We start from the raw sequence: 23,892 nt of genomic DNA, 5'->3' as shown, positions 1-23,892 counted from the left end.
CGTAAAGTAACAAAAGAAAACTTCAAGCCTGCTATTTTCCTATTGTTGATGGAGACATTAAATAGGTGTTAGAGCCAGGAAACAATGACAGATAATTTCATATCCTAGCATTAGGGCTGTAAAGAATACTGACTGCATCGCATCTACAGTATAGCCTCTTCCTTGCCTACACAGTTATACAGAACACACTAAACATTACTAAAACAATTAGGAAAAATACTTGTGTTTTTCCTATTCTAGTGCTTATATTCACTACTAGTTCATAAACTAGGATATTTCCAAGTCCCACTCTATCTTAGGTACGTAATGTTCAAGTAAAACTTAATGAAAACGAATACTAAGTCCCATTCTGTATTGCTTCTGTGCTGCCTTTGTGAGATTACGATGATGGGTATGAATTCTGTACAGTACATGCTTCTCTCCCATCCCCACTTTAAGATTCATTAACACTAAGAAGAAAATTTCTGACAGTGTGCTATTTGCCTTTCATAGGGAGAAATACAAGGATATGAAAGAGAGCCAAACTTATTTAGGCTAACATGGAATTGAGATTTCTACATTTCCTTTCCTCTGCTATTATTAAGCAGCAATGGTCCTTCAGTTCAGTCTTAGTTCCCCTTAATATCTCCCAGCATCCACCAATAGAGAAAAATTTAGAAGACTGGAGAAAAGGTGAATGCCATGTCCCTGAAATCATCCTCTTCCTCCTGCTTCTTATCACTGGGTAACTTACTCGTAATGTTCCTCTGAAAAACCTTGAGTAAAATATGGTTGACTTAAACAACAGAGGTTTGAACCGCATTGGGTCCATATACGCATAGATTTTTTTCGATAAATACAATATAATATGATAAATGTATTTTCTTTTCCTTATGATTTCCTGAGTAACATTTTCTGTTCTCTAGCTTACTCTGCTGTAATACAGTACATAACTGTGCCTCTAACCCCTACAGTACTCAAAGGTCAATATTGCAATTTCAAGTTCTTCTTTTAAAAATTTCATTAGAGGCACCTGGCTGGCTCAGTCAGTACAGCATGTGACTCTTGATCTCAGGGTTCTAAGTCTAAGCCCCACGTTGGTTGTAGACATTACTCAAAAAATAACAAAACTCTTTTAAAATAAATAACAAATAAAACCTTCATTCTATTCAAGATATTTGCTTATTATGCCTTTGAAATCTGTTGTGACAGAGTTAACCTACATTTTGTGAATGTTAATTGCCTAGGTGACTAGGTACTATGCATGTGAATAAAAATATCTTGGAGTAAGCATGTTACTAAAAGAAAATAGTAAGCAACTATCTTGACATTCTCAAACTAAGGGAAGAGGAGTGGTAAATTTCTGATATAAAAGCAGGGACCTTCATACCCAAAGCAGAAAAATACACTCACACGGTTTTCTTCAAAATTCCCATATATACCACAGGGACAGAATTACATGGTGGATCACCACTCACCTTGTGCTACTGTTGACATGACCACTGATGGTGTGGAAGAAACCACAGCTGTCACTGCAACTGTACTAGGAATAGGTGATGGTGTAGAACTGCTGCTGCCACTGCTGCTACTACTGACCAGGGAGGACTGTGAAGCAGTTATAACCACTGGTGGCTTCTGGGTTGTGGAAGCAATGACTGATGTCGGTACAAGCTTAGTGACTGCTGCATAGTTATGGGATTTGGAGAGAATGTTGGGCACGAAGGTTGAACTTGGTGATGTGGTCACTATGATAACCTAAGGAAGGAAAAATAAGTTATTTTCATGAACCTACTATACTGCTAATGTATCTAGGCCCATAGTTACACATAATTCAAAAATAGCTTATGAAATACGAAGAAACAATTCATCACAGAGAAATCTACAACTAAAAATACATGAAAGCTTTTCTTTACTAGTAATCATCAAAATGTATTTAAAAGAAAAAACAATTTTACCAACGAAATATTTTTAAAAACAACGTTCAATGCTGTAAAGATATGGTGAAATAAGCATTTCAATATACTACTTAGGGAGTATAATGGGCACAATCTTTCTAGAAAGTAATTTGGATAATCATTCCTTTATAAATATTTGTTGAGCATCTACTATGTGCCAGGCATGGTTCTAGATGCTGGGGATAGTGGAATGAACAAAACAGACAAAGCTCATACTTTCATGAAGCTAAATTCTAACAAGTAGGGAGGGAAACAATAAACAAATTAGAAAAGTAAATATATGTCACGTAGAAAATGGAAGAGACAATAAAGCAGGGTGGGAAAGAAAGAATATTGGGAGCACTGTGTTACTTTTTATAAAGTGTTCAATAAAATCTCTCTGATAAGGTAATATTTGAGCAGAAACTAGAAGGAGCGTGAACAATGTTGCCCCCTTGAGGAAGTGCATCCAATGGCACAGAAAGCAGCAAATAAAATGGCCCTGAGGCATAAGCCAGCTTGGTATAGTCAATAAACTCCAAGGACCTAATGAACAGGATTAGAATTTATGACAGAGAAAGTAGCAGGAGATAGAATCAAGGAAGTCATGGGGGACTAGAGGATGTAAGCTCCTGTTGATACTATATACCCTTGGTAGATTATGATGAAAATGGCACTTTATCTCTATAGTCTCCCTTCCGAAAACCCAAAACCCTAGTCTAATCATGAGAAAAACATCAGACAAATTCCAGTCGTGGGGCATCCTACAAAATATTTGACCAATATTCTTCAAGACTGCCAAACAAGAGAAGTCTGAGAAACTTTCACAGCCAAGAGGAACCTAAGAAGACATGACAAGTAAATGTACCGTGGTATCCTGGAAGAAAAAAAAGACAATAGGTAAAGAAATCTGAGTGAACCATGGACTTTAGTTAATCTTAATGCATCAATACTAGTTCATTAATGATAACTAATGTACCATGCTAATATAAAATGTTAAGAGTAGTAGAAACTGAGTGCAGTGTATATGAGAACTCTCTGTACTATCCTCTCAATTTTTCTGTAAATCTAAAACAGTTCTCAAAAATATTTTTCAAAAAGAATTATTACTCTATCTGCTAGATGAAAAGTACAGTAGGGAAGAGGGAGTAGAAACAGGAAGACAAATAAGGACATTCCTGGTTTAAACCAAGAAGAGAGGATCACTGGCTGCAGAGGTGGTGAAAAGGAAACAGATTCTAAATATATTTAAAGGTAAAACCAACAGGATTTGCTCATATAGCTTGATACAGGAAATGGAGGGGGAAAAAGAGGCAGGAAAGAGACTTCAAGGTTAGCCTGTATGCCTGGAAAAGTTTAAGACATAGGGAGGCAAAGCACTTCAGATGAGAAAGAACAGGATGGAGCAAAGGAGAATCAGCTTGATGTATTCAAAAACAGAAAGAAAGCCAATGTAACAAAAAGCATATAGAGCAAGGAGGGGCTGGCAAAGGAAGTAGGGGCCAGATCAAATTTATAAGCCATAGTAAAGGATTTAAATATTATATTAAGTACAATAGGAAGCCATAGGAGAATTTTAAGTGGGGAAACAACAAAATTTGATTTATATTTTAAAAGATCATTCTAGCTGCTATGCTATTCCAGCAAGAATGGAAGCAGTGAGACTAGTAAAGAAACTACTGCGGTAGACTAGGAATAATAGAGGCTGCTTGGACTGGGGTGTTAGTAGCAAAAATAAAGAGAAGTGATCGCATTCAGATTATTTTCAGAGGTAGTCAACAGGACTTGTTGACGTAGGGAAATGGTAGGCCTAAGGAAACTAACGAAATCAAGATGAACTCCTAGAGCTAATGTGCACTAGCTAATTTAAATCTCCCCCAAATCCTATGACACGGATGCTATTATTATCCCCATTTTACAGTTGAGGACACAAAAATCATTTACAAATCTATAGTATCACAGTTTTATTCTGGGGGACTATAATGGTGGTATGGTGATACCCAAAACAGAGCAGAGTGTCTTTTTCTTCTTTCACCAAAATTACCTCTACCTACCTGGGGCAGAAAATTGTTTTAAAAAATCTAAAGAAATTAAGGGAGAAATTCTCTTTTATTTTCCTATTAATCCTAAAGAAGGCCCAATGTTAAATCAGTCAAAATTTACTGAGTATGTCCGTACTCAGTACCTACATATCAAAGAAGCTTTGACTATATCATCATTATGTATTTGTAGTATCACAGAGAATTATAAGATGTAACTACATTAGCAGTTTGTTAATTATTTGACAAGTCAAGAGAGATATATCTAAGTCTTGACAAGCAAACACCTATACACAGTTGACTAGGATACTTCTCCATAGACTTGATCAGCAAATACCTATATAGCATTATTATGAAAACAATCATAAACCACCACATACACTGAGAAGAAGTAGACCAATATGGTAAAAAGTCCAGAAGTTTAAGAATCAGATGAGCCTGAGCCTAATCCTGCTGCGGCCACTGACAAATGGCAGGCCCCTGGACATGTTAAAATCTCTAGGCTCCAATTTTCATCTATAAAATAGGGATAATAATACCTACCTTGCAAATCATTACAAGGATTGAAAGAGATAATGATGTGAAGCATCTAACATAGTGCTAGGCACATAGCAGGTGGTCAATATTTGGCGGTCAGCAAGCAGTAGTTATTAGCTTACTATTACTACTTAATAAATGTTAAAAAGATATTAGTAAAGGTATTATAGATCAATTCAATCTGGAAGTATATTGTAATGTACTCTATTTTTGTTTCATGAAAAAAATGTTACATAGCTTTTCCTCAAATTCTGATACCCCGAAGAATCCAAAGAACTCACAGCTACTACCACAGTCAAACCAATTGTAGTGGTAATGGCAATCAGGATTCACATTTGCCAGTTCTGAACTAATAGTAGTAGCTTTCTGGAACAGCGTTTATAAGGACTCTGTGTCACAGATAAGGATTCACCAAGGCTTGGCAGGAAAGTATGCCACAGTCAATTAGCAATGTCTGTCATGGATAAGGGAAGGGGAAGTATTCACCCTTGTGTTAAATATTTCCCATTTTAAAATTAGAGTATGCATGTAGGCTTCCAACATTAAGACAAAATTTCAGCAAAATAAATCTAGAAGTCTTTAAGAGCATGTTTTAGGTTATAGATACAAATGATAAAACATATTTTGAGATTTCAGTCTGAATGTTAATTTCTGATCTGAAAAGGGGTTATCCAAAATTAAAGATCCACCTTAATGAAAATTTACTTGTACTTTTAAAGTTACTTATTACAACAGGGGAAATAAAGGGATTTTGAAACCAAGTGAACCAAACAGTGTTTATTCAGGCCATAATTCAAATTACTGACCTTCTAGCACTCACAAAAACTCCTTAAGAGTGCTGGGACTTGCACCCTAAGGATAAAATGAAAAATATCAATCAAGCACGTGAAAGCATAAAGCTATATTTTGTTGCTTTGTTTATATAAGTGCTGTACCAATGTTATACTTAAAATGAAGGCACCACATTAACATAGGTGGAAATTTGTCTATCCTGAAAATATATGACCTATTTGAATTTGAATCAAGTCCACAAATTCATAAGTAATTATATTTAATATAAAAGTCACTTTACCTAAAATAATTCCTAAGTTGACTTACACAGGATTTATGAGAAATCCAAGGTGAATGCAATAATGAAAACAGCCTTACAGAGATTTCAAAGAAATCCAATTACCCAGCAGAAGGAAAAGGAAAAAAAAAAACCCAAAATCACAAAGAATATCTCTTAGTGCTACCACACGCAGCTTGTCCAAAAAGCAACAAAACTAAACAGCATTGAGTATACATGAAGTAAAAGAGTAGAGTTTTGCCTCCAGAACATAGTAGATACTCAGTAAACATTTGTGGAATGAATGAGTCTTATTTTTAATTTAATTTGTTTTAAATGCTTATTTTTTAGGTACAGTAGGACAAATCTAAGGTTCTGAGCTTGGAATCTCATGGTATGGTTTATACAGGACTTTGGAGATAAATATGCCCTCTAACAAGCATCATATGTCTGATGACCTCAACTATCCATTCTCACTTGGCAATTCAGAAGCAAAAACAAAAATAATGAGAAAGTCATTAAACAAAAAAAAATTGCCAACTTTACTTACTGGTGAGCCTTCCATCTTTTACAAGTATTTTTATATATGTCTACCAAAGAAGATTGGAAAGTTAGTAATGTTAGGTGACATTTACTAAGCATTCATCATATACACTATGTTAAGTACTTTCCATGAATCATCTCATGTAATTATCCTGATAACTCTAGGAAGTAAGTTCTATTCTTTGTTTTTTAAGAAACTGAGGCTCAAGAAAGGTAGCAGAGCCAGATCTATTTATTCATTTTTTCATTCATTCATTCAACAAACATAAATTAAGACCTTCTATATTTCATAAACTATTCTAAATACTAGGGAATACAGTGATGAACAAGATAAAGTCCCTACCCTCAACAACATCTACTCTATGGAAGAAACAGAAAATGAACAAATATGTAATATGATGTTAACGAGAAATAGAAAATGAACAAATATGTAATATGATGTTAACTAGTTATAAGTATAACAAAAATAAAATAGAGTAAGGGAACAGAAAGACATGGATGGGAAATGGGTGCCATTTTAGCTATAACTCTGCTACACTATTTCCCAAATACCAAACAAAAGAATAGATAAGAAGGGAGAAGATAGAAGAATTACTGATAAAATAAGTCCCAGAAAAAAAAGGCAGTAAAAAATTATAATAAGTAGACTTATAATCTCATAGAGTATAGCAGGCTGGTAACACTTAATACAGGGCTAACCCAGAAAGCAATAACTATATTATAATATTGTATGAAAAGTGATACTCAGAAGGATTACCTTGGAGTCCTCATATACAAATGCAAAAAGTATGTTCAGTGTTAACATTCACAAAGTTATCAAAAATAGTCAATTTCTATATATTAAGGAATAAGCTTCAGTTAACTGATGAATTCACTTTTTGGAAGAGCTCATTCTCAACAGTGCAAATAAATAAAACACTGCTTTACATAAAATACTGGCAAGGGAAGGAACCTAATTTTTTTGAGTATATACCTATTACTGCACTTTAAAGTATACAGTCTCAGGACACCTGGGTGGCTCAGTCAGTTAAGCATCAGATTCTTGGTTTCAACTCAGGTTATGATTTCACGGTTTGTAGATTCAAGCTCTGCATCAGGTTCTGCACTGGCAGTACAGAGCCTGCTTGGGATTTTCTCTCTTTTCCTCTCTCTCTCCACCCTCCCTGACTCATGCTCTCTCGAAATAAATAAATAAACTTTAAAAAATAAAATAAAATAAAATAAAATAAAATAAAATAAAATAAAATAAAATAAGATACCCAGTCTCATTTAATCCTTACAATAACTTTTTAAGATTGGCATTATTCTCATCTTACAGATGGGAAAACAGATTTAGAAAGACTAATTTATCTCAGGTCATACTGGAAGAGCTGGGGTTCCAATCCAGGCCTCTTTGACTACAAAAATCCTTGCTTGATTTTAACACTATACCATAATGCTTCATCCTAAAACTGAAAATAGAATTATATTCCACAGATCAGCTCACTATCACTTCTAGTTCACTAAAAAAATAATTTTTCATATATTATGTAATGATATCTTTCCAGGAAAATTCAAGGAGGTTCTTTAAATGGAAGTTACCATGAATCTAAAGATTCAAAAGTGGTAAAGATCACCTGCTGAAGACAAGAATGTACTTCCATTCCTTCCCCAAAATGCCTCTAAGGCATTATGGAGAGATTTTTTAAAAGGGGAAGAGGCACATAAACCTATAAGGTCAAAATAGAAAGAAAATAACAGCTGTGAAGTTTTGTAAACTAGAAAACAGACAAGGAGTAATCAATCAAATAAACTCTCAAAGGTGGAAACTAGAGAATCCCAGAAAGATTAAGGAATAGAGAGCAGGTAAGTCTTTTTTTTTTTAAAGTAGACTTCACGCCCACTGTGGAGCCCAACCCAACGCGGGGCTTGAACTCATGACCCTGAGATGATCAATGCCCTAGCTGAGATCAAGAGTTGGAGACTTAACTGATTGAGCCACCCAAGCGCCCCAGAGCACGAGATACATTTTACGTGGGAATAAAAGTAGCACTAGAGAGAGGAAAATTAGTTGAAAATCTATTTAGGCAGCATTTAGATCCACAGCTATCCTCCCCCATCCTAAAGGAAGACTAGGAATTTACTCTCTTGAGGGAGAGATTCAATCCAAGGGGATCTTAGAATACTGGGCTGGGGGGTAGAGGGTGGGGGGTGAGTGCTGTGCTACAAACAGAGGGGTTCGTAAAGTCTATATACTGAATGGTGAGACTATCCAGCCCAGTCCCTCCATTTACTCCCCAAATCCTGGCAGACTGGCTTACTACTACTCTAGAAAGGAGACTGGAAAATTCTTCTCTGAGGAAATCTGACTAGTCCATGAAAATGCCCTACTGAGAGTGATAACTGATAGAAGTAAAAGGGTAGTGGGTTTTTCTCAACACAACAGCCGAGCTAGCTCAACCTACAATGAAAATCACCAGCCAACATGCCCCACCCTACACATACAGCTTTCTGTCAATTTTTAGCGCCCACGATCATATACAAGAAGACAGCCAGCATTTATTTCTGAAATGAAACAGAGATCAAAACAAATAAATAAACTTACAGGTAAGAGAGAAAACATGAAAGAATAAAACATCAAGAAAAAAGTCATGAATATCATCAGAATATAGTGATTTTATGAAAGAATAGGATGCTATTTAAAAAAAAAAAAAAAAAAAGGAACTTCCAGAGAATAAGAGCTACTAGAAATTTAAAGTATGACCACAAAATTGACAAATCCAGAGAAGTAGTGAAGGATAACATTAAAGGATAAAGAAAATAATACTTACAGAGCATTTACTATGTGCTAGGCTCTATTCTAACAGTTTTACATTTATTATCTTATTTACACCCCAAAACCCTATATTGTTTTCCCTATTTTTCAAATGAGAAAACTTAATTCCAGAATTTAGTTTTCCACAGTCACAAAACTAGTAAGTGGCAAAAACTGGGATTCAAACTCAGAAAGTCTAGTTCCAAAATCCAGTCTTTTATTTATTTTTTTAAAAATGTTTATTCATTTTTGAGAGAGAGCACAAGTGGGGAAGGGGCAGAGACAGAGGGGGACAGAGGATCCGAAGCAGGCTCTGCATTGACAGCAGTGAGCCCAACACAGGGCTTGAACTCATGAACTGTGAGATCATGACCTAAGCTGAAGTTGGACGCTCAACCAACTGAGCCACCCAAGTGCCCCCAAATCCAGGACTTTTTAAATAGTATATTACAGCAGGAAAAAAAAAATGAAAAATGGGAATGAGAAAAGATAGGAAAGCTAAAGGATCAATCCAGGCAGTTTCAACATCCTGAATAGTTGATCCACAAAGAGAGAACATAGAAAAACCTAGGAAATAATTCAAGAAATTTCCCAGAACTGAAGGACATGAGTATCTAGAGTGAAAGCGACCACTGAATGTGCAACCCAATGGATAAAATAAAGACTCACACTGAGGAAAATTACCTTGAAATTTCAGAACTCTGAAAGTTACCAAGAGTTTTCAAAGAGAAAAAAGAGGATATTAGAATGGCATTGGGGCTTCTCAAAAACAGTACTGAAGCCAACAGCCAATGGAGCAGTATCTTCAAAATTCTCAGGAAAAATTACCTCCAGCCTAAAAAATGCTTTAAGTGATCAAGAAAGTAGGAGAGTAAAATAAAGAACTTTTCAGTCCACCAATGCAAGGTCTCAAAAAATTTACCTTCCATCCACCCATATACCAAGAAGCTACCAGAGGATGTTCCAGCAAATGCATAAATAAACGAAGGAGGAAGATCAGAATGATGGTGAAGGGGAATCCCAGGTGTGCAACAAGCCTAAGGTGCCGTCAGCATCCAGGTCAGTGTGGAAAGTGAGAGGGTTCTAGTAACATAAAACTGAGAATTCTGATGATCTGAACATACTGAGAAGAGTTTAGGAAAGAACTAATCTTAGCATACAAAGAATAAAAAAAGAAAGCAACAATAATCACGTAATCATATCCTTCCCTTCTTCTATGAAACGCCCAATTCTGACAACTTTGTTACTCTGGCAAAGAAAAAACTGAGTTCCTAACAGTAAAATTATCCAAACACAGGTTAAAAAATCTTATATTTTAATTTTCTCCATATGGCATTATAATAATAAAATAAAACAAAAGACTTAGAAGTATGAGAGCTGCTGTGTCATATTAGACAAGTCATTTGACATCGCTGAGCCTCATCTACAAAAAGTGAAATAATAATGCCTATCCCAAAGTTTTCTGTGCAGAATTAAAGTAAGAGACCTGAACATTCCCAGCATAATGCCAAGCACATAGTAAGCACTCAGAACATGTTTGTTAAATCTGAATCATACTGCCTGAAAGAGATGGAAACAGCAATTGGCAGACAGACACTCCCTCCCCCACATACCTTCTGTGTTGTTGTGTTTGTCGTCTGTGTTGATGGTTTGGTGAAGGTTATTTTCACAGGAGACATGTGGGGCGGTAAGGAGTTGGCAATGCTCTGCATGATGTTGCTCATCTTGGGACTGCCACTCACAGGCACAGTGATCGTCTTTGAGACCGGAACAACAGCCTTTGGAACTTCCTTTAGGACAACGGGGGACGAGCTAGAAGAATTTGTTCGCCTTCGTTTTCTGGGTTTTTCATCTTCATCTGAACAGCTAACACCTGAAAGGCAATGAAAATTTTTATTTTTAGATCACAATCTAACCTCGCATTTTATACTTCATTTTAAATCTCTGTGTCATCAGTCATCCTTGACTTCTCCCTCTGCCTCATGCCCAAACATTAAGTCCTATCAATCTTCCCTCAGAAGTTTTCTCTGAATGCCTTTCCTCCTTTCTTTAACCCAGTGGCTCTATCAGGCCTTCTTATCTCCTGCCTATATTTTAGCAAGCTCCTAAATAGTGTCCTTGCTTCCAATCACTCCACTTCTACCCTCCATCCTACTGCCAGTTATAGAATCTCACATCTAATTGTGCCAATGCCTTACCTTAAATCCTTAAGTAGTTTTTATCTCCCTACAAGATGAGGCACTTAAATCATCACTACATCATTCAAGGTTCTGTATCTTTCTAAGAACACAATACAGTTGACCTTCAAACACAGGTTTGAACTGTGCAGGTCCACTAATATGTGGAATTTTTTTCAATAAATACAATAACAGTAGTGTAAATTTTTCTCTTTTCCTCCATAACATTTTCTCAGTAACATTTTCTTTGTCCAACTTACTATATTGTAAGAAAACTATAATACATATACAAAATACATGTTAGTTGACTGTTTATGTTGTCAGTAAGACTTCTGGCCCACAATAAACTATTAGTAGTTAAGTTTTTGGGAAGTCAAGTTACATGCAGACTTTCAACTGCATAGGGAGTCAGTGCCCCTAAGCCCCACACTGTCTAAGGGTCAACTACACCCTGTTCCACCCAACCCTGTGCCCTCCTATAATCCTCATACACCAAACTGCTCATCATTCCCCAAAGCCACCTTACCACGTTCTATCCATTTAGAGTCTCTATACATTATTGGTCTACTATTATACCACCTACCATCAATGACCTCTTCATCATCCTACAATTATCATCCTGCAAACCATCTCCTCAGTGAAGCTTTCTTTCCCTTACTCCTCTAAGTAAAGCTAATCCACATCCTTCTGTTTCACTTACCCCATGGCAATGTGGCCAATCAGCCTGCACATCTCCCCTTAATTAAGGTGCTTCCAGAGGGCAATGACTAAGACTTATTGGTTTGTTTCCCTAGTACACTGCCTTGCACATATGAAAATAGATTAATGAATAATTCTATCTCAAACTAATGTTGTTTGTGTGACTTCTCAAAATAAAGCAATAAACTTCCTATTATTTGAAACTGTATATTATGTGAAAAGGTTTCTTCGTGTTTGAGATTCACTTTTTTTTTTTTTTAATGTTTATTTATTTTTAAGAGAGAGAGAGAGCACGTGAACACATGAATGGTGGACGGGCAGAGGGGCAGAGATCTATAAGATCATGACCTGAGCTGAAGTCGGAGGCTTACCCAACTGAGCCAGCCAGGAGCCCCCACTTTCCATGTTTTAAAAAATGATCAAAAACAGCTCTTGGGTCACCTGGCTGGCTCAGTCAGAAGAGCATGTGACTCTTGATCTCAGGGTCATGAGTTCGAGCCCCACATTGGGTGTAGAGATTATCAAAAATAAATAAATAAACTTAAAAAAAAGAATAATTAAAAAAAATAGATCTCTTACAGTCACCTTGGCTAAATCTGCAGAAATCAGATATAACCTTAATAGTTTCAGATTTTTAGCTTTTTCTTTATGAACTAAAGTCTCAACTGTTTTTGTAGACTTTTTAAAAAAATTAAGTGAGATAACCTTAATAGTTTCAGATTTTGGCTTTTTCTTTAATGAACTAAAGCCTCAACTGTTTTTGTAGACTTTTTAAAAAAAATTAAGTGAGAAATGTAAAACCTTGCAACATACATAGGAAATCTCTAGAGAGCAGACATAAAAAAAAAAAAAGTGTACAGCATGACTCATGGAATTGGTAATAAAATAGAACTCACACCTTCAATTTTTAGACTTTAATTTAAACAAGGTTGACAATGACCTAAAACCATTCCTAAAACAGCAAACTCTACATCTAAAAGTTACAAAGAAATCAAGTTTATAACTATATTGAGAAAAATGAAAATCAAATATTAATAATCTCCAGTTGATAAAACAAAAACAAAAATAATATTGGAATAACAGGCATTAAAACCAAAAAATGACCTGGTCATTAAACTGCTCCACAGAATAGAACCGCAAGGTTAAAAACTGCAAATAAACTTCAAAAACTTATAGTTAACTAGAAATATAAAAGATGGGCTCTCTAGAATGTATCACTGAATCTAACAGTTGGATGATATGTTATATAAACAATTTTTAAAACAACATTACAAAGATTACAATTATAGGAGTAAACACTGAATAAATCACCTAAGTACATTTTGTCAGTTTCCATTCCCATTTCTATTCCATGACAATCAAAAACAAGTGAATTCTTGAAAGACAGTTCAAGGCAGATTTCCCACAGAGAACAAAAAAGAAGTAATTTCTCAACCCCCAGGACTGATTAAAAAGCAATAAATACTAGTCACGTGTAAAGAAAGGAATTCTTTAGAACCTTCAAAAACTAACCACTGCTAATAGCCAGTGGACCGATGATTTAATCCAGGAAGGAAGATCTAATCAGAGCCTATGTTGCAGCATTTAGCCAAGATGGCCCTGATAACACTGAGAATATCACTTACTTTTGACATAAACAGTACTTCCACTTGGCAAGACAACTACATTGGAGGCAGGACTGGCAGGTCTTGGAGACTTAACCGTTGCTATGCTGCCACTTGGAACAGGGGTAGAGGTTGGGGTTGACGTGGTACTTGTGTAGGAATAGCAAACCACTACTGAAGAACGATAAAAAAGTTTGCTGTTAACTTTCACCAAAACTGTCCACGCATATACAGAAAAATTATTTTTTTACTGCAGGCCAATTTTAACATTTTCATGTGATCAGAAGTTAGAGGCCATTAGGTCCATTAAATTAAAAGGTATAATAACCTTTCCTGAAAATCATCATTTCACTGGGTTTTCCTCAAGTATTTAATAGCTGTCTACAGGTGACATTGCCAATGGAGAAGAGCACAGTTACAAAGAAATCAAGTTTAAAACTATACTGAGAAAAATAAAAATAATTTTTTATTCATGGAAGGAGTTAGACAAAAGGCAAATACTTGTATTCCCTTTTAATAGTGATAGCAGCACCAATGATGGAGTGATGGATAATTTTTCCCTAACCATAGCAATTTCCAACTTGGCTACTGGGGGGAACCACGGCAAGATTACTTTATTGTAAAACAACTTACTAGACCCTTGCCATTGAAGCAGTGCAACACTAACTCAATAATGACATCATATGCCAATTTCTTGAATAACAACAACAAGCAAGAATAGTTCATAGGCACCATTTACTGAGTTCCATGCACTATGCTAAATCCTTTCCATATATTATCACTAATTCTCACAACACATGCTCATTTTAAAGAGGAGCAACCTTAAGGTTCACAGAGTTGCTGGACATCACACAACTAGGAAATGGCTAACTAGGACTCCAACACAGATTTGACTACTGGAAATCCTATATTCTTTTCACTCTACCACAAAGTAGGTGGATAGAAAAAGTAAAAGTGGGAAGAAAAGAAAGATACCCCTCCTACAACAAAGGAAACAAACTCAACACAGGCCCAGGTTGCATATTAATACCTGTCTCTCTCTAAATATAGCTTCCTTCAGCCTAAAACAGAGCCTGGCATGCATGAAGAGTGTCTTATCCACTCCAAAACCCACTGCCAGTCAAGAAAAGACAATTCCCCAAAGTAATCTGACAACTGCATATTCAGGGTTATTTTCAAGCAACACACAACTAAGCTACTAGAATCAATATGCACTCTTGAATTTAATATTACTCTTGGTGACTTCAAGAGAATTCAAGAATTTTTACAGCATGTGCCAATTACTAGATTAAGTAACAATGAGAAATCCTTCTCCATCTGCCAGGCAATCCCTAAAGGATTTAGAACCCTTGACTAGAACTGAGAAGCACCATATAGCATTGATTCCTGAAGATAAAAAACAGAGTTTTATTTTCGAAGTAATCAGTTAGGCATCTTTCTCCAGCAGGTAAATGACTTCTATCATTTATTTTCCATGTCACCCAACAAGCTCTTTTATCCACTTCTAACAAGACACACGGATATCAAGAATTCATTCCAAGAAGGCTTTTTGCAATTTTGTTATTAATATAATTCACATTTTGAACAAACAAGAGATTTTTTTTTGGCTGAGACTAAAAACTTGGCAGTTTCTAGTTTCAGAATAAGAGTTGCTCGCTATGTTTTTCAAGCTTCACACAGTGGGATTAAAAACAGATGAAAATCAAGACAATTGTTCTTGAAGAATCTGAGAAAAGTCTTCTCTACACACAGAAATAGTTTTCTACTCACCTTCCTTGCTTCCTGTTTCTGCAGGCACTGGAAGAGATGCATTGTGCTGGATAGCTGCATTGGCAACAGCATTAGCTGTTACAGTGAAGGCGGTTTGGGGAACCAACCGGGGCATCAGTGGGACCAATCGACGACCTTCAATGGACCATTCTGAAGAGCTATTAGGTCCAGACATACTAAACAAAAAAGAAAACGCTGCTACAAGGGTTCTCAATCACTAAAAATGAATCAACTATTTTCTCAAGCAAATATAAGTTTTGAAATTATCAAAAGTATCCTGAGTGAATAGGAGAGGCTTAACTTTAAGCAAGCAAAATCAAAATTATGGATAATTATCAGAATTCAAGGGATTTCACATACATTTAAGTTTTTACACATTTTATTCTATTATCTGAATCTTAGAATGAACACAAATGAAACTATGAAAAATTTTCCTATGCCTTCTAAATACTGACATCATTTTCATTAGTTTAAATCTGGTATTGCTAACGAAAACTAGTGTATCTAACTTTTAGAACTTAATTTTGTAATTCAACTAAAAAGGTAAAACGTACTAATTTATTTTTAAAATCAGATTTTCCTTAACAATTAAGGATAGAATTCACTGAACCTTTGCAAAATTATCTAACTGCCTGCATGGCCAGAGGTTCTAAGGCTTTCAAACAAGGGAAACTGAGGCAGTAAACGAGGGAGACCAAGTATGGAGGGATAGAAAAGGACTATGTGCATATATACATATATATATAGATATATAGATATATAGATATATATCTATATATATATCACTGCATGTATCACTGACAATGTGTTATATTAGTATGCTTCCTGTTAAAAAACAGACTAGATCTGAGGTTACTGGAAGAAACCTGTCACTATTTTAATTTTACTTATACAACTCTTCACTCTAAGAAGTATTTGAGGCCATTGAACTATACCCCTAAGCAGACACTATTCTATTTCTCCACTCTAAACTTCTTGAGCAAATTTTATCCCAGGAATCCAATTTAAATATGGTTGAAATACGAAAGGACAGTTGTGTCACTTCTCTCGATTTGACTCCACAAAAAGTAGTCGTGTCACTTCTCCTAGTGATTAGTGTCAAGGTTTAAAATTCACCCAGAATCAATTAATCAATCTCTTTACTAAGTCAGAAATATTTCTGCACCTTTTCCAAACCAAAGATTCTATAACCCAATCTAGGGCTTAAGAGTCTGAATGTCCACTGATTCTTCATGTTTAGACAGCATACACAAAAGCCCATAATGGGATGATGATGATGATGATGGTGGTGGTGGTGGTAGTGGTGGTAGTTAACATCAACTAAGCACTTACTCTATGTCAGGCATTGTTTTAAACATTTTCTATGCATTAACTCATATAATTCTCTCAATAAATTGGCAATTATTATCTCCATTTTGTGGATGGGGAAATTGAGTCACTGAGAGGTTAAATAACTTCCCTAAGGTCACACAGCCACTAAACGTTTCCTTCAACAAGCATACATCACACTACTGACATTACTTGCCATACAACAAGTAGAAGGTACACAATTTTTCAAAAGGGTTTTATGCCTAACATTTGCTTTGACTTATACTAATTGAGCACTGTTGTCTAATTACTACCAACCTTCACCAAATGGAACAAATAAATTACAACTTGAGAAAGATCTACATTCAGTTCAGAAAGGAATCTCTAGTAGTTGATGAATCTAGTTGGGTTACTACTACAAGAAATCTGCAAGTTGTTTAACATAATCCTACCTAATAAAACAAGGGAAAGAGGAATTCCTAAGATCCCAATTAACTCCACAAATTTGTTATATAATGCAACTTATTGTTTGCATAATCTCCAATTTGACAGTAGTTCTGAAACAGAGAATGGTATAAACAAGAAAAGAGAAACCAAAATGGGCGACACTGTCAAAGGAAAAATTCTAAGAACTATTTAGCATTTTCTTGGCTTACTCCTCTTTTGGTATCATTTTATTAGAATATCACCAGTAAATTTGCTTGGTGAGTTTACACACAAATAATGTCTACACTTACCTGGTGCATTGTTTAAATGGTGGCAGAAATTTGGAAGATTAGTAATTTGAAACACATGAATATTTGCTATTGAAAAGACAGAATTTGCAGTGCAAAAGATACAACTGCAATTTTTTTAAAAATCTAGAAATCTTCCAAATTTCTACTCATGCCAACATGCTCAAACTTTTTTTTGAGTGAAAAATTATGTTAGAATTAGATTAAAAATTCCTATTTGCTTAGTAATGAGGGTGTGAATATGCATTAGTTGCACAAATCATTTAAACTGAATTTTACAGATTTTTGTAAAACTCTCACTCCAGGATTTCCCTGGAATTCCTAAGTTTCAACGTAAGGATCACTTCTCTATTTATATTAAGTATGGCAAGGGAGGGTAGAAACATTGCTCTAGCTCCTTTCCTGAGAAATCTAACATGATACTAGTGAAACTACCTTGGCCCTCACATCCTGTGGTGTGTAGGGCACCAACAAAAACTCCTTACTCTCATACAGAAATTCACAAAGTATCCTATGAATGTTTTTGGCTTATGGGGAAGGAGTTTAAGAGAACAGTAATTCCAGACAGCCACTTTTTTCCAACACTAGAGACAATGCTGGCAAGAATGGCGCAATTAAAAATTTTGGAGCCCCTTGACACTCCAGGCTTTGCTATTATAACATTCTGACATGTTTCAAAACTGGACTAGAGTACCAAACTTAATAAATGATATGGTGCCAAATAATAAACGCGTGTTATACTTGGAGCCATAAGCAAGGCTTTTCTTTGATCCCAGACACCCTGCTCCTTTTGTTTCCACTTCCTTTGTGCTCAGTCTTCTCGGCTTTCTCTTCACCTTTCAACCACATTCCTTCTGGCCTAAGCTGCTGTTTGGAGTGGGGGAGGGACGGGAGAGGAGAAAGGGAATGCAGTCAGTTCAGATGCATCCCTCTTGGGCTCCAGTTGCTTTTTTCAGGCTCAGGGTATGAAGACTTCCTATAAATAATCTTTGGATCTAGGTTCTGGTGCTACTTCTGAGGGAAAGAGGGCAGAGGAGATGTCGAGAATAAGGAATCTATGCCTTCCTCACCAATCCACACTCCCCGACCCTTGGGCTCAACAAGTAAAATACGACACCTAGTCAAACTAAAACCATGGCATAAAATATTAAAACAGGAGTATGGAAAGACCTAAGAAGCTTAAAATTATACGCTGAAGGAAACTCTTCAGAAAATTAAATTCATGTATTAAAGAAATCAGAAAGGAGAGAAAAAAAGGAAACAGGCAGATAAAAGCCAACTCTCAATTATCCATGCTAATAGAGAGAGGAGGGAAAGGGAGAGGTCAAACAGATTAAAGAAATCCACATATTATCCAAAAATACTTTGGCATACTTGTAAATTCCTCCACCAAACCATTTTCAGGATAACTAACAAGTAGTAAAATGACTAATTACAATTTTCACCTCCTCTCCCTTCCCACCCTCTGGCTAGAGGTACTCCCAAGCAGCAAAATGGCTAAAAGGTGGGCAGTATTAGGAGGGGGAGGAAGGGAAGAGAAGGGAAAGCAGAGGGCACGGTTAATTCGTAAATGGGAACATGTGCCCGTGAATAATTGAGAGCTTCAATTTTGAAATAAATACAAGAAAAAGCCTGAAATAATAATAACCTATTTGCATACCTGTAACTTGGTCTTTCACCCAAATATAAGGATAAATTCATTCTTTAAAGGGGAAAAAAGGAAAAGGAGACTAAATAAATGTTATCCTTTAAGTATGAAACTGATGCATCAACTTACAACTAATTGTCCCACAATACTGTTCCAATGCTTTTAAAGTACTAGCTTTGCCTCTAAGTGCCTCTGAATGTAAGCGATTGTTTACTACTTTATTATCTAGCACATAAGCATCCTATTACCTTCTCAAACTAGAATCTAGGCTCAGTTATTATTTTGAGAGCATCCCAATTCAAAAGCTTAGAGCAAATTAAAGAAGGAACACATTAATATTTGAATGTTTCAACCATGTTGGCCTGACAACTAAATACTTAACGTCTATAGTGGAAAAATTCCAAACTTCTACAGTGCATACATACCTACCACTGAAAAATCTCTAAATTCAAATACCTAATCCTTCAAACTACACAGTTAAAAAGGTAGCACCCCATTTTATAAGTTAAATAAAATGAGGAACGGTAAAGCACAACATGAAGCTAATGGATCTATAGGGCCAATTCAAATACTGCCAATTGGTTTAAACATACCATTTATCACATTATGGAAATGCACTGAATTTTTTCCTTTAGTTTTATTTCACATTAAGACATAAAAATAAAAAACAAATGAGTTATACTCTAATGTATCTTATTTTTTGAAATGTTCCTGTCATCCTGCATAAACATTTAAAGGATAATTTCTGCTCCTCTCTATTCTGTAGGAGGCACTGTCTCCATAGGCACTCTCCTAATGTTTGATCCCTGCCCTTCGTCCTCTACCACCCTCCACCCCATCTATCAAATCGTTATAATGATCTGAAAACAATTTTGATAAGAATTGTTTATAACTTTATTTTGTTGGCTTTTTAACGTAAACTAAGTAAGATACATTCATAATTCTTAAAAAATGCAGAACATAAATTTTTACAATCTTTTTTCTGAATCTCAAAATACATGAAATATTAGTCAGTTATAAAAAAATTTATAATGCCTATTTACAAAGCAATATACATACCAAATACCATTACAAAGAACCTCTAAGGGGCTGCTGAATTAGGGGAGCATACTACTTTATTATTGAACTTTGCTTCAAGTTAAGTGAATCATCTGCTGAACTGTGGTGGCCTTTAGTTATGCAGAGATTACACTGTAGTGGGATTTGACCTCAGTACTTAAAGCTTGCCTGACCAAATGCAAAAACATAACCAAGTGAATAAACAGGTAACACCTCTATGGTCAGGATCCCTGAGTACAGAAATAATTACTATTAAGATAAAAGACTCAGGAATCTGCTATACAATCGGAAGACTGTTTCAAAACTATGTTATACTACGTAATAAAAAATCAGGGGTTGTATGACTAATGGCTTACTTATGTGCAATTGTTGTTAACCGTTCATCGTTTACTGCTCTCCGAACTTCAGCACGGTGGCGCTCTGTTGAGATGCTATGAAAAAAAATAGCCATTATAGAACTCTGCCAAGCAGGCAGCTCTTTTCTATACTTTTATTAATGTTCTAAGTCAACATTCTGCTTGGGGAAGAGGGGGGACAAGATTGATTTGTGAAAAGATATAGACAGGGGCCTAATATACACCTTCAGATGCTTTAATTAAAATCACAAAGAAGGGTTCATAATGATTCGGTGTAACTGCAGGATTAGTTGCAAATTAGGAATCATAGGAAGACAAATCAGCTTGATATCAAGTCATTACTTCCAAAACTCAGAAATGTCAGACCATGTTCAAGATTAGCAGAGGTTCCTGTTACCTAAATACGCAAACAGCCATTGAATGACCCCTAATCGTGGTTACTAAAAGGATTCTGGCACTTGGAAGAAAGTCTTCTGAAGTCTTTTCTAAAGCTTAAGAGTCTATAATTTTATGTTTAGTAAATATAATAAAGAAACAAAAGTGGCAGGATAAGCTATCTTTTTCCAGTGGCTATATGCTATGTTCAGTGAATATATTCAGTGAATTTTATGTTCAGTGAATATAATAAAGAAACAAAAGTGGCAGGATAAGCTATCTTTTTCTGGTGGCTATATGCTATGAAATTTGACACCAGGACATTACTCCCTTATTACTCAACACTTCACCTGTATGTCTTCTACCTCACATTACCATTACGGTAAAAATGCGCTTATATTGACCCTGATTAAATACATGTAAGGTTAACACTAAACAAGTGAAAAAAAGGTTATCCCCATTCCATTCATAAATACTCAATAAAATGAGTATCACTCTTCAATTGTAATCTTTGCTGCTTAAACTAAATCCATAACATGGGTTAAAATATTTAAAGGGCTAGAAAGCAGATTTACGAGGAAATATAAACAACAAACAGAAAATATATAAATTGTTAAACATGAAGACAGTAAGATTAAGGATTTCACTTAAATTAAATTAAAATCCCTAAATTAATGGCAACTAAATATAGGAAAAGCCTCTTCCCTATTTTCATTTAAAAAAAGAATAGAACAAAATGGTTTTATATGTAGAAAGGTAACTTCCATTAAAACAGAGTATTTTCTGAAAAAGCTCAAGATGTCAGAATGGATCAAGACAAGGTATCTAAGAATTCCATTCACTAGAATTTTTTAACAAATTTAAAGTGCCATTCTAGCAGGAAGCTAGGGGGTAAACTATCCTTAGGGCTATGACTATATAAAACCACCCATTTCTCTAAATTAAGACAACAACTAAGAAGTCTCCTTCTTCCCTCCCAACAAATGTCACTGGGCCACTCTAGGTCTTCAGATCTTGTTGCTACCAACCCTTCTTTCCTTCACCCAGGTCAAAACTACCTCCCCTTCCCAGGTGACCCAAACCTAAAACTATCTGCCTTAAACCCTTTCTGATTATAGAATAAATGATAAATTATATAACTCTCTGTAACAAAGCCTCCACAACTGGGATGGGATACCTAAGCACCAAAAACTTGAACACCTCTGTCTTCAACTTGAGAGTAAAAAGTACTAAAACCCCTCAAAATGAAATTTCTAGAGTCATGTCTCACAAATTTTTATGATAATTTACCTAAGAACTTTTGAGAGTTCTCCAAGAAGATCTTTCTTTTCCTTGGTGAGATCCCCCTGTGCCCGAAGTGCACTGATAACTCCAGCATATGCCTCCAATTCTAGAAGAAGAAAATTATTTTATCAAGATAGGCCTTCAATATTTTAAAACTATGGCTACATATAGTGAAACTTCAGGGCAAAAAACCTAGAAATCAATAAAAAAAAATCAATATGCAAAATTTTAAAAATTCCTCTCAAAAATCCTATCTAAGAACGTAGATTAAAATGTGGCTTTTATAATGTTTGTATATTTTTTTGCTGTTGTTATTATCTCACAGAAGTCACATATATAAAATGTTAGGTAGAAAAATCCAATGGTAAATACTATCTTGCACATTATCACTGAAGAACACTTAACTCAGATGCTACCAACAATTAGGAATAGGCTCCAAGTGATGTAAGGCTGATAAGATAAATTTTTAGCTTTACCGACAGGTACCTACACTGACCAATCCTTAAAACAATTCCTTAGGCCTGCCTGAAATTCAAACTACATTCTACCTCCCTCCTGGGGTTGAGAATACCATGAGCACTGTCCAGTAGAAAAACTCCTAGAACAAGAGTCAAATGACCAGATTCTGGCTCCAGCACTACCACTCACTCACTAGTTTTGTGACCTTGGACAAGTCTCTTCTCATCTCTGAACCTCAATTTCTTTATCTAGAAGAGACTCTGAAGTTATCTTCCAGATCTAAGATCCTCTGCACCTACCATCAAAATAACTAAGGCAAGTTAGGAAACATGAGTTGCTCTTATAGCAACAAGGATATAATACACTGAACCCTAATGCCAGACAGTTTCATTTCACTATTTTTCCACAACAACAACCATTATGAAATGAAACTGTCAATCTCTGACACTGGTTAGACTCTTGATATCATCTCAGGTCATGATCTCCTGGTCCTCAAGCTGTGATCTCAAGGTTGTGAGATCAAGCCTTAAACTGGGAATGGTGCCTGCTTGGGATTTTCTCTCTCTGCCCCTTCCCCTACTCTTCCTCTGTCTCTGTCTCAAAATATACAAATTAAAAAAAAAAAAAAAAAGACAAGGGCGCCTGGGTGGCTCAATCAGTTAAGCATCTGACTTCAGCTCAGGTCATGATCTCACAATTCATGGGTTCAAGCCCCGCATCAGGCTCTGTGCTGACAGCTCAGAGCCTGGAGCCTGCTTCAGATTCTATGTCTCCCTTCTCTCTCTGCCCCTCCCCTGCTCTATCTCTCTCTCCCTCTCTCAAAAATAAACAAACATGAAAAAAAAAAAAAAAAATATGGGGCACCTGGGTGGCTCAGTTGGTTGAGCATCCGACTTCGGCTTGGGTCATGATCTCACAGTTTGTGAGTTCGAGCCCCACATCGGGCTCTGTACTGACAGCTCAGAGCCTGGAGCCTGCTTCAGATTCTGTCTCCCTCTCTCTCTGTCCCTTCCCTGCTCATGCTCTGTCTCTCTAACTCTCTCAAAAACTGAATGTTAAAAAAAATTTTTTTAAAAAGACAAAATAAGATATACAACCAAAAACTCCTCATTGGCTCCCAATAAGCCATGCCTGCCTCCCAGCACACTCCATGGAAGTTGTACTACTTTGTGTAGTCCCCTCCCACACTGACTCTGGGCTTGGCATGTGCCTTGCCTTGGCCAGTGGAACATCAGCATACCTGATGCAAACAGAAGCTCAATACGCATTTGCCCACAGGGCCTTGCTACCTTGAGATAACCAAGATGCAAAGAAGCCCAGGATGAAAAGCCACATGGAGAGACAGGCCCAGCCATCTCAGCTGAGCCCAGTCAACTATCTAAGCTACCAGCTGAATACAACCACATGACAGAATTCAGAATTCACTCAATCGGTTAAGTGTGTTAAGTGTCGACTTTGGCTCAGGTCATGATCTTGCAGTTTGTGAGTTCAAGCCCTGTATTGAGCTCTCTCTACTGTCAGTGCACAGCCTGCTTCAGATCCTTT

The 23,892-nt window shown here is 36.1% G+C and overlaps 1 protein-coding gene across 14 annotated transcripts in view; it reads right to left on the bottom strand.

Annotated features, from left to right (window-relative positions):
- The window catches only part of EMSY (EMSY transcriptional repressor, BRCA2 interacting), an 87,679-nt gene that overhangs the window by 57,824 nt on the left and 5,963 nt on the right, over positions 1-23,892 (bottom strand). For 7 of the 14 annotated variants that reach the window (XM_019449884.2, XM_053900115.1, XM_019449875.2 and 4 more), the window contains exons 3-9: positions 21,895-21,994; positions 20,230-20,304; positions 18,827-18,868; positions 15,125-15,300; positions 13,376-13,528; positions 10,488-10,747; positions 1,458-1,734 (exon numbers count right to left, since the gene is read on the bottom strand). In XM_019449884.2, the coding sequence (XP_019305429.1) occupies positions 1,458-1,734; positions 10,488-10,747; positions 13,376-13,528; positions 15,125-15,300; positions 18,827-18,868; positions 20,230-20,304; positions 21,895-21,994 (1,083 nt within the window). The remainder of the gene's footprint in view (positions 1-1,457; positions 1,735-10,487; positions 10,748-13,375; positions 13,529-15,124; positions 15,301-18,826; positions 18,869-20,229; positions 20,305-21,894; positions 21,995-23,892) is intronic. The other 7 variants (XM_019449883.2, XM_019449885.2, XM_019449877.2 and 4 more) reach the window with 5 other exon arrangements.

This window comes from Panthera pardus, unplaced genomic scaffold (genome assembly GCF_024362965.1).
Source record: "Panthera pardus isolate Hobbes unplaced genomic scaffold, ASM2436296v1 HiC_scaffold_12, whole genome shotgun sequence".
Lineage (NCBI taxonomy): Eukaryota > Metazoa > Chordata > Mammalia > Carnivora > Felidae > Panthera > Panthera pardus.
This window is presented reverse-complemented; position numbering and strand designations above follow the sequence as displayed.